Here is an 18,385-nt window from a genome sequence, read left to right on the forward strand (position 1 = left end):
ACCACTGTGTTGTTGCAAAAGACACACACACACACACACACGCACACTCTCTCTCTCTCTCTCTCTCTCTCTCTCTCTCTCTCTCTCTCTCTCTCTCTCTCTCTCTCTCACACACACACACACACACACACACACACACACACACACTCCCCTCTTCCCACCCCCCACCCAATTTAGGTATTATCTACTTAGTGTACACTCATAAATGTAGATTTAAACTTGACTAGTTGGTATTATGGCAAAGCAGTTGACCCAGCCTGATCCTCTCAGTCCTCAGGTCATTTTTCTGTGCCTGTGGGTCAGGACTGGCTTGGATCCATTGTAACTTTAGCTGTCTTGGGAGAAATCTGCTTACAGTCCAGCTGACCTGTTACCTGGCAGATTGTCTCGAAGCTCCCTGGGGGCATTTGTTCCCCCCACCAGACCGTAAGCTCGTGGTGGGCAGGGAATGTGGCTGTTCATTGCACTCTCCCAAGTGCTTAGAACAGTGCTCTGTAATAGTAAGCGCTCAGTAAATATGATTGACTGAGTTTACATGAGGAGAACTGTGCAGAAGATCCCAAAGTGGCCTGAACTCCTACTGAGCAACTACCAAGCAGGGTGGGTGTCTTGTCCTGACACAGACTTCCCCAGAGAGGGCTTGTGTCATTTCTCCATGTTGTACTTCCCCAAGAGCTTAATAGCATGCATTGACCGAGTGGAAGCTCAATAAATACTATTATTACTACTGCTATTAAATTTTAGCAATAATTTAGCCTACCAAGATCATACAGGTTTGCCATCTTGCAAAGGTCACGCATTTGGAATGGTTTAGATTCAAAGTAATGCAGCTGAATCTGCTTTTCACAATAGTTCATTCATTCATTGTCCTATTTATTGAGTGCTTATTGTGTGCAGAACACTGTAGTAAGTGCTTGGAAAGTACAATTTGGTGACAAATATATAAAAATATGTATAAATATATAAAATAAAATATGTAAAGTATAAAATACAAATAGTTATTAGTCTGATTTTTTTCCACAATCCTAGCGACCATTTCAGAAGACTGTGAGGAACAGCCTAGCAAGAAGTGAGAATTACATTTTTTTTAAATAATACTACCCCATAACTTTAAAATACTATATAACTTTTGGTTTTACTTTACAGTTCTCTTCTTGTACTCCTGTTACCTCTCTGGCCAGTTTTTCTGAGTCCCTTTTGCCCACTCTTCCTCTGCCTCCCAACCCCTAGTTTTGCACACAGTATGCGCTCAATAAATACAATTGAACTGAACTAGCTAGGGTGTCCCTCAGTGCTCTCTTAAGGCATCCTCTTTTCCACTTTCCACGCATTCGGGAAACTCAATTGCTCCCACGGTTCCCACTACCATCTCTCTGCGAATGTTTTCCAAGTCTTCCTCACTAACCCTGAGCCTCCTTCTCTGCAACCTCACAACTCCTGCCCCACTGGCTCCTTATGCTCATTCTGTCCAAAACTGAATTCCTCATCTTCCCTCTTTTATCATCATCTCCTCCAGCTAACTTTTCCAGTTGGTAATCCCACCATCTTCTCAGTCTCTGAAGCCGAGCCTTGGCATTATTCATGACTCCTTTATCAACCCCTAGATTGTTTGTCACCAAATTCCATCAACCTCCCCCCCCCCCCGCCGACCCACCCATATTTCCCAGATCCACCCTTCCTTTCCATATAGTTGACCACCAGGCACTTGTCATATACAGGCTTGATTTCTGCCTAATCTTCTCTCCCTACATCCCATTCTCTTGCATCTCCAATCAGTACTTCAATCTGCTGCCTAGATCATTTTTCTAAACCGTCATTCTGTTTATCACCCCTCTCTTCAAGAATCTGTAATGGTTGCACATTCCTCTCTTATTCAAGCAGAAACATCTGACTATTAGCTTTAAGACACTCAATCTGCTCTCTCCCTCCTACTAATCGTCATCATCAACATCATCATCGATAATGATATTTATTGAGCGCTTAGTTTGTACGGAGCACTGTAATAAGTGCTTGGTAGAATGAGAAGCAGCATGGCTCAGTGGAAAGAGCCCGGGCTTTGGAGTCAGAGGTCATGGGTTCGAATCCTGGCTCCACCACATGTCTGCTCTGTGACCTTGGGCAAGTCACTTAACTTCTCTGAGCCTCAGTTACCTCATCTGTAAAATGGGGATTAAAACTGTGAACCCCATGTGGGACAACCTCATCGCCTTGTATCCCCCCCAGTGCTTAGAACAGTGCTTTGCACATAGTAAGCGCTTAACAAATGCTATTATTATTATTATTATTATTACAGTATAATCCATTCTTTTCACCCTCTACCCCCCAGTATGCACTCTTTGTACTTCTGAAACCAACATACTCACTGGGCCTCGTTCTCTTTTCTCCCACCGTGACCTCTTCCTCTGATCCTGTTCTTTGCCTGGAACTACCCATCCCTTCATATCTCACACTGTACAACATTCCATCTTCAAAGACCTTGTGAAATCACATCTCCTCCAGGAGGCCTTCCCCAGTTAATTTCTTATCTCCCCAGGTTTTAGTCCCCCACCCAATTGCCACTTCGTTTTTGTACAGCCCGTACTCTTGTTTACTCTCAGCTTTCCATAAAACCCTATTTAAACTAACTCATGTACTTATATGAGTATAAGTATTATATACCTGTAATTATTAAAGTGTCTCGCTCCCCTTCTGGAATGTAAGCCCTTGAAGGCATTCATTCATTCATTCATTCAAGCATATTTATTGAGCGCTTACCATGTGCAGAGCACTGTACTAAGTGCTTGGGAAGTACAAGTCGGCAATATATAGAGACAGTCCCTACCCAACAAGGTTATCATTCACTAACTCTCAAGCGCTTAGTAAAGTGCTCTGTACACAGTGGGTGCTCAGTAAATACTACTGACCAATGAAATAGACAATGTGAAATGATTGTTGCAGCCATGATCATGATTTTACATCATTTATTTGAAATCATTCACTTTATAATCAGTTGCATTTTTGTCAGTGTAGTTCAGAAGCAGAAATCCCTGAAACAATCATAATCTTTTTCTTTTTAAGTCTTTAAGACGCTCTCTACCTTTCAAAGCATTATTTCATAATGTTTTACTCCTGCCACCTCTCCTATATCCTTTAGTCACTAACTTTATTTTCTTCAAAACTTTGGCTCTTTGTTTTCCTTTAAGGGAACTTTTTGCTTTAAAATATAGATATTTTGTGATCCCCATTGATGTATGCAACTGAGTGTTGCTTTATGTCCTTTTGGGAGCCAATGAACCTGAGAGGTTCAAGGGTGGAGATTTTGCTATCATTACTAAATGATAGCAAAAATACCTGATTTGTGCCACAATTTTCCTGTCATGTCCTGCTTCCTGTTCCCTTCTACTTCCACCTCAGGGCTGATCCTACTGTTCTTCTCCCAAGCTGTCCTGTTTTCTCTAGGCTCTTGGGCTCCACCTCCATCCTCCCACCCAGTCCTTGACACTCCTCTTTGCCCCTGCTTCTGTCATGGCGCAAGAGCTTCTCCAAGCCGATTAGAGAATTTTGACTGTGACTCGGAGACTACGTCTATGCTATACTATGAATGTGTTTATCTATAGTTTTAAGTCGAGTAACTGTCATATAGAAATGCCGCAGGAAGATGACGACACCAAGAGGAGGAAACGGGGCAATAGGTAAAATTGCAATAATGCAGTAAGGGGCCTGTCTTGATTTGCACCTAGTTGGAAGATTAGCTACACCTGCACACATGGATAAGTCCTTAGAATGTCTATATCCTTCATTCATTCAATCGTATTTATTGAGTGCTTACTGTGTGCAGAGCACTGTACTAAGCTCCTGGAAAGTACAATTCGGATAGAGACAATACAGAAAGAGACAATCCCTACCCAACAACGGGCTCACAGCTACCTCTGAATTTCCAAATCATTTCATTGATATTCACTGGAAGCTTTCGTCTGTTTATCTTAGAAAGGGATCATCAAACGATGAAAAAATTGCTCCCAGATCGAAGAACATTTTAACTCCAGAAACTGGTAAATCTTAGTAAATAAAATTGAATATTTTCAGTTTTCACTGTTGTTATTTTATTCATTCACTGACGTGCAATAGGAAGTGGTTGGTGGAAAACTGAATAATACTTATTTAAATGTATTTAGTAAATGAAATGCGTAAGTAGTTCTGTCCAGTTTTCAGACTTGGATTTTTTTTTGCTTTCTAGAATTTTTTTTATTTTTACGCTAATTGCTTTCAAAGTCCTATATTCCTTGTTTAGAGATTTCTTGAAGATTAATTAGTATGTTTTCATACAAGCTCTATCAAAGTCCATTCTAAAAGCAAGAAACTATGAAAATCCCATGTATGGCAGAGATAGAAGGGACTTTCAGAAACTAACAGTAAGTTTTATCAGCCAGTTAGACTTCCTTTGAATCTTTGACCTCACTCACATAAGGGTGCAGTCTGACTTTGGCAAAGCAGGTTATAGTGTGCATGAAGACGTATAATATTTAAAATTGTTTTATTGATTTCTCTGTTCTTTTCACTTTCAAACAGTTTTCAGAATGTTTAATCGTTTACTCTAAATATCGTATTTGTTTATAAAAGAGCCATGTACTGTGGATATTGAGAAGCAGCATGGCCTAGTGGAAAGAATGTAGGCTTGTGAGTCAGAGGACCTGGGTTCTAATCCCAGCTCTGTTTGTTTGCAGTGTGACCTTGGGTAAGTCACTTAACTTCTCTGTGCCTCAGTTACCTCATCTAGAAAATGGGATTTAAGACTGAGCCCCATGTGGAACATGGACTGAGTCTAATCTGATTAGCTTGTATCTACCCCAGTGCTTAGAACAGTGCCTGTAACCTCACTGTGGGAAGGGAAGGTGTCTGTTATACTGTTGTGTTACTGTCCCAAATGCTTAGTACAGTTCTCTGCACACAGTAAGTGCTCAGTAAATGTGATTGATTGGCACATAGTAAGGGCCTAACAAATACCATAAAAATCTTTCAAAAAACACCTTTTTCAAGCAAAGAGTAGGGGAAGTGGAGGGAATTTGCTTTCCTCTCCATAATGTAGCACTGTGGGGGCTTCATTTAGAAGACTAAGGATGATAATTTTGGCTTTTCAAGATTGTAGTCATAGAAAATCTTAATACTTGGCTTTCTCTATAAAAGTCTAAAGCAAGTCCCTGCAGGCAGGGTAACTATTCCCACAAATGCTCATGTTATCATAAAGAAATTGTGTGTCAACTATTGTTTAAATGGAAAATAAGGGTTTCGGGGGATGATGGGTTAAAGCCAATTGAAACAGGACATAATAATGATAGTATTTGTTAAGCGCTTACTATGTGTCAAGCACTGTTCTAAGCACTGGGGTAAGTAGTGGGCAAATATCAAGTGTCCAAAGGTCACAGATCCCAGTGCATAGACAATGCAGAAGAGAGTACAAGCTGGGAAAAAGAGAGCTTAATCAGGAAAGGCCTCTTGGTGAAAATGTGACCTTAATAATCAATTTATCCTACATTGCAACTGCTCTAAATTCATTGCCTTTAATAAGCGACAGAGTTAATTTAAAAACAATTGCCAATTTGAAACATGAATTACTGCTAGTGTATTGTTTTGCAATCCTGTGATAATGAATAAAGCAAGCTTAAAAAAATTCTTGCCCAGTATCACATCATTTTATAGCCAATTCAAGGCAAGTTTTGGTAACTTTTCCCCTTCCATTATGTTTTATCCAAATCACATTCTCAAACATTGCATTCTGACAGGGATATTTAAACTATAAAATAACTTTTTTAAAGTCAGAAAGAGATTGTAAACACTTTGAGGGCAGGAACCTTGTCTCTATTCTCTGCTGTTCTCTCTCAGGCACTTAGAACAGTGCTCTCAGCCTACAGTCAAAGCTCAATCAACACTACCAATTGATTAGCTATAAAATTGAGTAATTCTTGCAGTCTACTTTTGAGGAGCAATTGTGATTCTTATCAAATATAAGTGGGTTTTTATTATCAGGTAAGAAAGATTGTAAGATTTCACCTGCTGAGGAGAAAACTCCAGACACAAAGTCCAGAGTATGTTCTTCGGCACCTGCAAGGCCAAAGAAAAAAGTAAGTATTTTTGCTTAATTTGCTCTTTTCCAATTTTGTTAAAGGATTTAGTAAGGTTTCAAGGAAATTATGTTTTCAGGTTTTTTGGGTGAGGGTTTTAGTAAGCTATGTGTGCCAAGGTTTATGGCATTTGATAATGTGAGGATTTTTTTCAGAATATAAAAAGGTTGAAAATTCAATTCAGGACTCATCTTCATTTTCCTAAAATAAGCACTTTTTGGACCCAGTTTTTTTTGTCTTCTTTTTTTAAGCCAGATCCCATTGTAGTCCATGTCAAGTGCTGTGCAATGTCTTCTCATTGTGAATTTTTCAGCCTAGAACTCATTCCGAACCCAGAAATACTCATTTTAAAACGAGGATAAATTTCTCCCATGATTTAAAAACCAAGACTCCATGTAACCAGAGATCAGCCACCCAAGTTACTCCGAGTACAAGTGCAGAAATGCTTCCAGCTAATCACCTGGAAAGTAAAATGGTAAGTATTGCCAAGACTAGACTTTTGTGAATGGAGAGGCTAGGGAAAAGTGAGCCTCTGTTTTAAACTACAGGGTGGCATTTTTTGTTTAGATGTCAAAAAAGGGTTTTTCTGTTCATGGTCTGTGTTACAGGTAGGAAGCTGGTATTTCATTGCATAGCTTGGGTGCCTAAATTGCTCGTGGTAGTAAATTGGGCACTTTGGGAAGAGCATATATGCTTATCAGACTACAAAGGAGATCATTTGATCAATTAATGGTATTTGTTAAGTGCCTAAAGAATGCTAAGCTGCGTACTAAGTGCTTGGAAGAGTATAACAGTAGACAGACACGTTTCCTACCTCAAGGGCAGTTTGCTCACAATCAGTCAATGGTATTTATTGAGGTGCAGAGCACTGTTCTAAGCGCTTGAGGGAGTACAATACTGCAGAATTAGCAAATACAGTCCCTGTCCCATCTGGGACTCACAGTCTTAATCCCCATTCTACAGATGAGGTAACAGAGGCCCAGAGAAGTTAAATGACTTGTCCAAGGTCACACAGCAGACCCTTCTGATTCCCAGGCCCATGCTGTATCCACTAGGTCATGCTGCTTCTCTAATGCACTAAATGGTTCCCTGGTGATCTGAAAAAATTGATGTCTAACAGCAAGTGAATTTCGGCAATGAAGAATTGGGTTCACTGTGTCTATGAGCATCTGATGGTTCCAGATTCTCTGGCAGGATTAAAAAAAAGAACCTATGTTCAGTGGATCTTGAGACTATTTGAGGATCATAGTCACCTTGAGAAACCCTAATAATCATCTTTTACTTGATCTAATGTTATGATGGTGGATAAATTTTAAAAAGTTGCAGTACTTTCCTTTTCTTCCTAGGTAGCAAACTTTTGAAAGTAAGGACCATGAATCACTAATTCCATGTAGCTCTCAGAGAGCCTAATAGAGTTCTCTACACAAAGCAGGTGCTCAGTAAATATTTTGGTGAGAATTATGTGATAAGAATGTGAAAGCCATTACCGACTCAAGTGAATGGTCTAGTCAGCCCAGTATGCCGTTCGAGTGTGACAACAGAGTGCATAGAAGAAATATGTAGAAAAAACATGGTGATTGGCCTCCTTGACATCCCTGTTATTATTCAACAGTGCAGTCCTCAAACACTAGGGTCAGGAACCTGTAGCTTCTGACCTACATGTGACTCTTCATCCAAAAAGGCGAGGTTCTTGAAAATAGGCTTCCACTCTGTGGGTGGACTCAGAATGAGGGTGCTACCATCATCACTTTTTTATTTCATTCATTCATTCATTCAATCATTTATTGAGCGCTTACTGTGTGAAGAGCACTGTACTAAGCACTTGGAAAGTGCAGTTCAGCAACAAAGAGAGACAGTACCTGCCTAGACCAGGCTTACAGTTTAGAGTGAGGAAGACAGACATCAAAACAAGTAAACATGCATCAATATAAATATATATAATTATTTATTTTTTAGGGTGTCGTTAAGCACTTACTATGTGCCAGGCACTGTTCTGAAGTGCTGGGGTAGATCCAAACTAATCAGGTTGGACACAGTCCTTATCCCACATGGGGCTCGCAGTCTTAATCCCATTTTTAAAGATGAGATCATTGAGGCACAGAGAAGTGAAGTGACGTGCCCAAGGTCACGCAGGAAACAAGTGGTGGAGCTGGGATTAGAACCCAGGTCCTGAATCCCAGGCCCGTGCTCTATCCACTGGGTCACGCTGCTTCTCTAATCACCTTCTCCCTAATAGATTTTCAATCTGGAAGTAACTTGCCTTCCCCTCTGACCCCTGGAAAGGTATCAAGAGGGAGTCAAGATTGTAGCTTCAATCCTTGCCTTCCAGCAGGAAGGAGCTCAACCTGGTCCAGGGACCAGTGGGGATTCTACCATTCCCACTGGGTGGCAGGAAGAGTTGGAACTGTTTTTCCTCCTCCCCCACCCTGGCCTCATCCTCTCCTTTTCTCCTCATTTGGACTGCTAAACCTTTAATTGATCCAAACCATTTTTGAACTTACTCTCTTCAGCCTACAAAATGCCCAGTGGCAACATTTTAGATGTTGGCTGCGTGAAGAATTGTGTATTTTGAACCTTTAATTCTGTTGTGGAACTCGGTAAACAACAATTCTACATTTGACCTGTCCACACTTTTAATTTTGTATTCTCTATATTCACTGAGTCATCAAATCCTGTCATTTTTTTTTCTTTGCAGTATTTTCAGGCTCTGTTTGTATCCCTCTATCCAAAAGACTACTAAATTGGCCCTAGCATTTGTCATATCCTGGCAGGACTACTACCCAGCAGCCTCCTCACTTGGCAGCCTCTCCCTTCAATTTCTCCCTTCTCCGGTCCACACTTCACTCTGCTTCTTGGGTCAATTGTCTAAAACTTTATTCTTCACAATTCTCTCCGCTCCTCAAAAACCTGCAATGGTTACCTATTCCTCTCCAGATCACACAGAAACTCCTAAGCATTGGCTTAAAGGTTCCATCAGCTCTCTACCACCTACTTATCCTTTCTTCTCCAACTAAACTAGTCTCTTCACTGTGCCTTGTGCTCAACTCTTCTGCCACCAGCCTCTTGCTCATGTCCTTTCCCCAACCTAGGGCTCCTAAATCCTCAAGAAGTCGTCATCATCAGTGGTATTTATTGTATACTTACTATGTGCGGAGCACTGTTCTAAACCTTTGGGACTCTGACAGACCAAAACTCTCCCCAGCTTCAGAGCCCTTCTAAAATCACATCTCCCCCAGGAGGCCTTCCCTGATTAATTATTAATCTCCCCCAGATTATATTCCATCCACTGCCACCACTCTCAGGTGCCACTTTCGGTAGTTTCATGCCACCTATGCACCCTCAGCACCCTTTGAGCCCCATGGGGGACAGGGATTGGGTCTGACCTAATTTACATCTATGTCAGTGTGTCTACTCAGCACACAGGAAACGCTGTACAAATATCAGTATTATTATTACACTCATTGTCTCCTAAATCACTTATGTACGTGCCATAGATACCCAATTATGTAATAACCCTACTAATAAATAATAATTATGGTATTAGTTAAGTGTTTACTATATGTCATGCACTGTTCTAAGCACCAGGGTGGATACAACCAAATCAGGTCCCTGTCCCACGTGGGGTTCACAGTTTCAATCCCCATTTTGCAGATGAGGTAACTTGCCCGAGGTCACACAGCAGACAAGTAGCAGAACTGGAATTAAAACCCATGACCTTCTGACTCCCAGACCTGTGCTCTATCCGATATGCCATGTTGCTTCACTAAAGCAGCACCTCTTCTCCCCCTTTTCCCTCTTCTTCGTCTCTCTAAATGATTTTAGGTTATCTCCCCTGCTAGATTGTAAACTCCTTAAGGTTAGGGATCATTTCTACTAACTCTATTATATTCTCCCAAGCACTTAGAACAATGCTCTGCACACAGTAGACATTCATTAAGTACTATTGATTGATGTGCCCTTAGATGCCTTTTTTCCAGCCTGAAGACCCCCCTAATGTTTTCAGAGTGCTATACTGAGCACTTGGGAGAGTACACTATAGTAGAGTTGGAAGGCCCAATCGCTGGCCATAGTTTCCTCACTCTGTTCCTCTAGTGATCTTTGCTTTCTCTGTATCTTCCCCAGTTCTATCCGATCCTTCTTAAGATATGGTAAAAGATCTGTCCATCTGTTTCTGATGTGTCTTTGGTTGCATTAATTCATGAAAGGGTTGGCTAATTCTGCAGTGAGACCTTTTTCTCAAGACAGGAATATTCACAAATGGTGGAATCAAAATAAATTATTGAATTATCAATTGAGTAGACATGTATAAATAAACGTGGAGATAAGAACTAACCAGAAAGAATCGGTGGAGAAAAAGATGAGAGTAGGAAACAGGACATGAGTACTTTGTGTACTTTGAAAGGCAGCATGGCTTAGTGGATAGAGCACAGGCCTGGGAGAATCAGAAGGACTTGGGTTCTAATCCTGACTCTGCCACAAGTCTGCTGTGTGACCTTGGGTAAATCACTTCACTTCTCTGTGCCTCAGTTCCCTCATCTGTTAAATGGGGATTAAGAGTGTGAGCCCCATGCGGGTTAGGGACTGTGTATCAACTTGTATAGAACAATGCTTGGCACATAGTAAGCGCTTGACAAGTACCATAATAATAATAATTATTATTATTGTCATTTGTATACATTCTGTAGAAAATTATGTAGGAAATAATAGGGTATACACCATTAAAAGGTTCCCTAAATTGGCTTCTTGTATTTGACCTAGCTCATTCTAGAATATGGACTTGCTATTAGTAGCTGAACACCAGATTCCTGGTTGTAGCCATGCATTATTTTAGTTTTTTCTGTTTAGACCAAATTATTGTATTTTGCTATTCAAATGAACATTTCTTTGTACACTTCAATTCCTTAATTCATTTGCATCCACCTTATGGCAAACAAATTCCCGGACTCCACTCACTAAGAAAAATAAGAGATTGCGATCAAGCACTCCATGCTCAAAGGCAGGTGACCTCGTGGTAAGTGTTAGTGTTTGAAATTGGAGGTATTCTTTTGGTGACCAAATAGTAGTAATTTCAAGAAATAATGGGTCCCTGATGCATTTTTTTCTGAGTTTATATGTCTGCTCTGAATAGGGGTGCTGCAATCATATCATAAAATGTAATGGAGATGAGAGTACGGCATTTTGCTGAATAATGTGAAGGCAAATGCACCTCTATAAAAGGAGCCTTTCATTTTTCCTTCTTTATTTCTTCCAGTCATAAAGTAGATTTAGAAAATTGATGGTTTCCCTTTTACACCAGATGACCCCTGATCTTGAGGTTTCGGGACTGTGAATCTACAGTGGAAGCAGGTTCTGAGCAGAGAACATATACGCTTATTCTGTATTTTCCTCTCCCAAGTGCATAGTGCAGTGTTTTGCACATAGTAAGTGGTCAGTAAATATCATTGATTGATTGGCTCTGCATGAGAAAACTGATTGCATTACCAGTGATTTACCTGGCACCAGTTACACCCTGCCAGCTGTTTCCAATGGGACACAGAGTAAGAGCAAACAGGCAATAATAATAATAATAATAATTATGGTACTTGTTAAGTGCTTACCATGTGCCAAGCCCTGTTATAAGCACTGAGGTAGGTACCAATTAATCAGATTGGACACAGTCCCTCTCCAACAGGGGGTTCACACTCTTAATCCCCATTTTACAGGTAAGACAACTGAGGCCCAGAGAAGTAAATTGCAGCACATTGTGAAACACAAGTGGAGGTTTTCAAACTGTGGATCCACATATAACTGAAGGGACTGCAGCCTAGTGCTAACTGTTGTGTCAGTGGCAGTTATTAATGTTCATATGGTACTTAAGGAGTACTTACTTTGTGTCAAGCAGTGTTCTAAGCGCTGGGATAATTAGTAAGTAAGTGTTAATTAGGTCGGACAGAGTCCCTGTCCCACATGGGGCGCACAGTCTAAGTAGGAGATAGAACAGGCATCTCTGTAGCCAATGCAGTTTTTGCCACCCACATTAGCCAGCTATTTTTTCAGGATTCCTGTTGGACCTTGTCCACTTCACTGAACACCATAGGTGGCTCTACAGTCTGAAACCACTTGTGGCATATCCCCTGCAGGCATTCCTTTGCTGGCAGAGCCAGGACAAGAACCTAGGTCTCCTGATTTCCAGGACCTTGCTCCTGCCACTTGACTGCCATCAGGGTTACTCAATTTAGGAAAAATTGAATCCATCTTTGATGAAGAGGCAAGCAGCACTTGGCAGTGCCCTTTGTCATCTGAACAGCCGTATTTAAAAATACATTGCTCACCCCTTCTAGCCAAAACATTCTATAGACTACAAACTTGTTGTGAGCCGGGAACATGTCTCTTAAGTCTGTTGTATGCCTCTTCATACAGTGCTCTGCCCACAATAACTGCTCAATAAATGTCGCTGATTAAAAACAGTAGAAACGTTCCCAACTATCTTTATTTCTGAAATGCAGAAGAGACTTTGGTCTTAGCTCACACAGTGATGAAGTGCTCTTGTTTGCTCTTCTTGCTCGTGTGTTGGGGGGGGCGGGGTGTATAGAACTGTGTAGCAAAAGGAACGACATTCTGCTGTATCTAAATGGAATTGCTTTGTAAACATTCAAAACCACCAGTGATTATTTTATAAATCGGATATGCATTTCTAGCTTCTCCCCGGGGACTCCTGAACGGACCACTACTTTGCTTTATTGGCCTGATTTTGGTGGAATGCAAATGCCACGTTGGTTGGGTGAGCAATTAGTACCACATGGCACCAGTGAAACACATATGAATCCCAGTGGCATTTTGAGCCCAAATTAGTACCAGGATTGCCAGACCCACCCCAGGGATTCAAGTCTCGGGCAAACACAGATCTGGGAGGCCAGACCTGAGCAGTCTGCTCTGGACAGCGTTCCAGAGAACATGGGGCTGACATATTTAGGAAGACTTTCCTTGGACTGTAAAGAATACCAACCCATTTAAAGGATCCCTGGTCTTTTGAGGTAAGTTTTCAGTCCTACTAGAATTTCGATCAACCTGTCTTCTCAGTTCCCTCCTGTACTCTCAGGGTGGCCCCAGAGTCTAGCAACTAATGTATAGGTCGAACCAGCTGAATCCATAGCTTGCTAAGAGGCTTTCCAAATAGATCCAGAGGGATCCTTGAATGTAATATATCCTAAACAGGATATGTATTTTTGAATTGTTTAAGCATTCCAAATTCATTCATTCATTTGAGTGTCAGCCTTTCACAATCGAAGTGGTATGTGTTTAGAGAGAAGTGTAGCTTCCCACCTGAAAATGTTTTGTTTTCCTTAGCCTCAGTAAATAAAAAAAAAAAACCATAAACTTTTAAGACATCAGGATCACTGAATGAAAGGCATGTGGTTGTTAAGAATAGGTGAGTGGTGTAGATTAAGTAATGGATGCTAACTTTTTTTAAAATGGACTAATTTTATTTTGCTCTAAATTCTTCCTTTCATTCTTCTTCCTTTGATGTAATGTAGCTTAATTTATCACCTGTGAAAAAATCATCTTTGGAGGAGGAATTATTACCAAACGTGAGCTGTTTTATAAACTCAGATGAAATTGTTCCTGCATCCTTAAATTCAGAAGTAGGACCTCCTTATCAGGTTACAATCCTTTTATAATTTTTTTCTTAATTTCAACATAATTTTCCCCAGACACTTTATGAAGTTCTTCTGTAATGCAGAGGTTGTGTTCTTGGAAAAACCTCGCCTTTTAGTATTCCCCATAAGCCTGATGCCACGCACATATATACAGACTCTTTGTGTATATTATGACAGTCTGGATAAAATCCTTGTTTTCAGAAGAATGTTACCTAGTTCTGCTGTCATATTCCATCTAAAATGTGCACTGAAAACGTGTTCTGGAAGAACTGACTACTGAAATTTATAACATTGTCATACTTAGTAAATTAAACGTTTATTATGATTTTGGCTCTTATTTGTTGAAGGGCCTTGGCAAATCAAACTCTCTCCTCTGATTGAAAAAAAAAAAAAAAGAGTTGAACCTGACAACTTACCTGACTGTCTTCGGTACTGGCAAATACAGTGGCAGAGCATTGGCTTGATTTCTCAGCTTGGGGTCTTCAAGCACTTTAGTCTTATTGCATTACCCCTCAGGAGTCCCACAGGGAGCGGGATTGTATACTTCCCACTTTCAAGGCTCCCGCTGAATTTGGAAAGTTCTTTTTGCTCCAACTGGGGAAGAACAACCCAGCACTCCTAAGCCCATGCATGAGTAACCCCAAATCCCTTAAAGGATTGGGTTGGGGGAGGAGGTGACACTTCACAGCCTATTCGTGACATGCTGCCCTATTCTTAGAGGAAGATGGCTTTTGAAATAAATCCTGTTATAATGCTCTTACAAAGTTGTGTATTTTTTTTCTTAGATTCCACCTAATGCACCTGAAATATGCTGTATTCTGAGAGCTTCACCAGGAACTAGAATGGGAAAGATCAAATATGTTACCAAAAAAAAATCCCACCTTAAAAAAAGAGCCTAAAGGTAACAGGAGGGGGTCTTGAGGGGGGCAGAGGGAGTGTGTTTCACCATAACATATCTTTTTTTTCACCTTGCACTTGGTTAACTATTCAACAGAATAGTTGTGTTCCAGAATAGCCTACCAAGTACAGAGATAGTGGGAGAGAAGCAGCATGGCGTAGTGGAAAGAGAACTGGCTTGGGAGTCAGAGATCTTGGGTTCTAATTCTGGCTCCGCCACAACAGCTGTGTGACTTTGGGCAAGTATCTTAACTTCTCTGTGCCTGTTACCGCATCTATAAAATGGGGATTAAGACTGTGAGCCCCATGTGGGACAACCTGATTACCTTGTATCTATCCCAGCACTTAGAATAGTACTTGGCACATAGTAAGCACTTAACAAGTACCATGATTATTATTGTTATCACTGCCTCCGAAAGAATAAAAACCTCTGCAAGGAATCCCATGGTGCTAATACAGCGGCCCGTTAGGAAGAGCACCCCCATTTGCCTGGATGTTCAGCACGTGGGCTTTTTGGCAAGATAATGCCTACCATATAGCCATCAATCTTGTTAGTATGACATACCCTCTCATCACCTTTTGCGACCAGATTGAAGATGACATAAGATGATATAAGATTACCTTATATCTACCCCAGAGCTTAGAACAGTGCTTTGCACATAGTAAGCTCTTAACAAATACCATCATTATTAATTATTATTATTATGACAGATTAAAAAAAATCCTTGCAGCAAAGCAAGACATGAATCAATAGCTTTCATTCCGTATCAAAAGTGTATGAAGTGTATGTGGAAGACTGGGAAACCAAGAGGCTTTAGACTAAGCTCACTGTAGGCAGGAAGTGTGTCTGTGTCTGTTGATTGTTATATTGTACTCTCCCAGGTACTAATTGCAGTACATCACACACAGTAAGGACTTAATAAATACGATTGAGTGAATGAATGACGCTGTCCCTTTACAGTAAAAGCCTCTCACCATCAATAGTGTCATCTTCTAATTTGAAGGACAGTGAGTGGGTTCTCTGAGTAGAGGTAAACAGAGGCAGCTGCACTTCTGTGGGTAGACTGAGGCTTAGCTCAGTTGCCCGTTGGCTGTGTACAGCGTGGCTCAGTGGAAAGAGCCCAGGCTTGGGAGTCAGAAGTCATGGGTTCTAATCCCAGCTCTGCTACTTGTCAGCTGTGTGACTTTAGGCAAGTCACTTCACTTCTCTGGACCTCAGTTACCTCATCTTTAAAATGGGGATTAAGACTGTGAGCCCCATGTGGGACAACCTGATTACCTTGTATCTACTCCAGCGCTTAGAACAGTGCTTGGCACATAGTAAGCACTTAACAAATGCCATCATTATTATTATCATTATTATTATTATGAATCTCTGTCTGGTGGCACTTTCTTGGCGGGAGCAGTTGTGGCTTTGTAATGATCGCAACTGTCAGTGCGATGACCGAGACTCCCAGGACTAACGCTGGTTCTCGGCCTGCAATCCAGCCCCCTGGGAATTCTGGGCGCCAGCCACCCTTGGGGTGATTTGGACGCTACTCTTCTTTTTTTTAACATCTTACACAGTAGCATTTTGACTTCCGTTAATCTGATTTTCTGCCTTTACAGCAAGTCCCTTTCAGACTATTCCCGTTTCCTTGGCATGAGCTCTCTTTACGATGGCTAAGTGTTCTTTTTCATCCCTCCTTGCCAGGATGATCTGCTAGTCAGGTGAATGACCTTGGCCTTTTTAGTACCTTAAAAAATCGGTTGGACTTGACTTATTTTTCACCCAGACTCTCTAATGATGGGGTGGTCAACAAATTGAGGTTTTCAACTAGACCTAGTCTAAATTCAGCCACTGGGTGGCGGCAAACTCCTTCCAGGTAAAAGCCTCATGTGACTATTAGTCAATCATTTGAGCTTCCTCGTGGCCATTCATTCACTCAGTCGTATTTATTGAGCGCTTACTATGTGCAGAACATTGTATTAGGCGCTTGGAAAGTACAATTCGGCAACAGAGACAATCCCTATGCAACAGTGGGCTCACAGTCTAGAAGGGGGAGAAGGATCAGAGACAATGGATTAAAAGGGGAAAAATTTTAACATAAGTTTTCATTTTTAATCATCAAACTTTAATACATTTTTCTTCAAATAGTCGATCAATAACCATATGGCCATTTCACTTGTTACATTGTAATTCCTTCAGAATCAAACCAGTGTGGCTTAGTGGGTAGAGCACAGCCCTGGGAATCAGAAGGACCAGGGTTCTAATCCCAGCTCCGCCACTTGTCTGCTGTATGACCTTGGGCAAGTCACCCACTAGCGAAGTAACTTCACTTCTGTGAGCTTCGGTTCACTCCTCTGTAAATGGGGGATTAAGACTGAGCCCCATGTGAGACATGGATTGGGTCTAAACTTGATCTACCCCAGTGCTTAGTGCAGTGCTTGACACATAGTAAGAGCTTAACAAATACCATTTAAAAGAAAATCTTGGTTGAGCCTCCCTGGTTAGTTTATTTGGAGGTCTGATTATAATATAACATTTTCCTGGAGACTTAGAGCTGTTCCTTGACTGTCTTAGGAGCCTAATGATGATTGTGTGCATGTTTTCAGCGTCAGACACAGGGGTGAGGACTATATTGTGAATTTTCCCTAATGCAGGATTTTTCCAGAATGCAGCTCATTCATTTATACGAGACCCCTGACTACTTCTGGGCCTTTGCTAAGAGCTCAGACAGTAGACTCTCCGGAGTCCCTCATTCCAGCTTTGTAGAGAGTAGAGGTTGAGCTAGCATGAGGAGTGAAGGGGTAAAGCCAATAAGTAGTATTTATTGAGCGCCCCATGTGTCCAGGGCACTGCATTAAGTGTGTGGAAAAGTACAATGGAAATAAAACACATGGTTCCTGCCTCAAAAAACTTAGTCTAAAGAAAGATGTTGATAGATTCAAGTAGTAGAATCAGGAAGAAAAACAAGAATCCAGCTGGTGATATCAAAGATGTGAGAAGATAGGTAAGTAATGATAATAATTGTGGTATTTAAGTGCTTACTATGTGCCAAACATTGTACTAAGCACTGGGGTAGATACAAGATGATCAGGTCCTACATGGGGTTCACAGTCTAAGTAGGGAGAAGCGGTATTGAACCCCCAATTTGCAGATGAGGGAACTGAGGCACAGAAGTTAAATGACATGCCCAAGGTCACACAGCAGACAAGTGGCGGAGCCGGGACTAGAACCCAGATCCTCTGCCCCCTAGGCCTGTGCTCTTTCCATTAAGCCATGCTGCTTTTGTACATGTATACTACGCTTGGTCAAGTATGTAGATGAAATGAGCTCAGGTGGTATACATTAATCTGGGACTGCTTATCAGAGGAGTTGGGATTTCAGAAGGGCTTGTGATCTGGGAGATTTGAAGGGGAAGTGAATTCCAGGAAGGGGGGAAGGGTGTGAGCAAGGGGTTGGAAGCGGAAGAGTCGAGAGTGAAACAGAGTGACAAAGCTTGGGAGGAGCAAAGAGCACGGTGCTGAGGAGTATCTGGTCAAAGGAGCAGATTTGTAAGAAGGAGAAAATTGAAGAGCATTGAAGGCAATAAAGGAAGCAATCTAGCCTAGTAGAAAGAACACAGGCCTGGGAGTCAGAGGCCCTGGGTTCTAATCTCGGCTTTGCCGCTTGTCTTCTGTGTGACCTTGGCAAATCACTTAACTTCTCTTGGTCTCAGTTACCTCATCTGGAAAATGGGGTTTAAGACTGTGTGCCCCTTGTGGGACTTG

General features: G+C 41.3%; 1 protein-coding gene across 8 annotated transcripts in view; it reads left to right on the top strand.

Moving 5' to 3' along the window:
- MEIKIN (meiotic kinetochore factor) overlaps positions 1 to 18,385 on the top strand; it is a 46,316-nt gene that overhangs the window by 17,637 nt on the left and 10,294 nt on the right. For 5 of the 8 annotated variants that reach the window (XR_005447702.1, XM_038740059.1, XM_038740063.1 and 2 more), the window contains 7 exons: positions 1,030 to 1,069; positions 3,967 to 4,031; positions 6,004 to 6,098; positions 6,412 to 6,573; positions 11,056 to 11,109; positions 13,613 to 13,738; positions 14,521 to 14,636. Coding sequence is in view for 7 of the 8 variants with exons in the window: in XM_038740059.1 (XP_038595987.1) it covers positions 1,030 to 1,069; positions 3,967 to 4,031; positions 6,004 to 6,098; positions 6,412 to 6,573; positions 11,056 to 11,109; positions 13,613 to 13,738; positions 14,521 to 14,634 (656 nt within the window). In the remaining variant the exon portion in view is untranslated. The remainder of the gene's footprint in view (positions 1 to 1,029; positions 1,070 to 3,966; positions 4,032 to 6,003; positions 6,099 to 6,411; positions 6,574 to 11,055; positions 11,110 to 13,612; positions 13,739 to 14,520; positions 14,637 to 18,385) is intronic. The other 3 variants (XM_038740064.1, XM_038740065.1, XM_038740066.1) reach the window with 2 other exon arrangements.

This window comes from Tachyglossus aculeatus, chromosome X1 (assembly GCF_015852505.1).
Source record: "Tachyglossus aculeatus isolate mTacAcu1 chromosome X1, mTacAcu1.pri, whole genome shotgun sequence".
Lineage (NCBI taxonomy): Eukaryota > Metazoa > Chordata > Mammalia > Monotremata > Tachyglossidae > Tachyglossus > Tachyglossus aculeatus.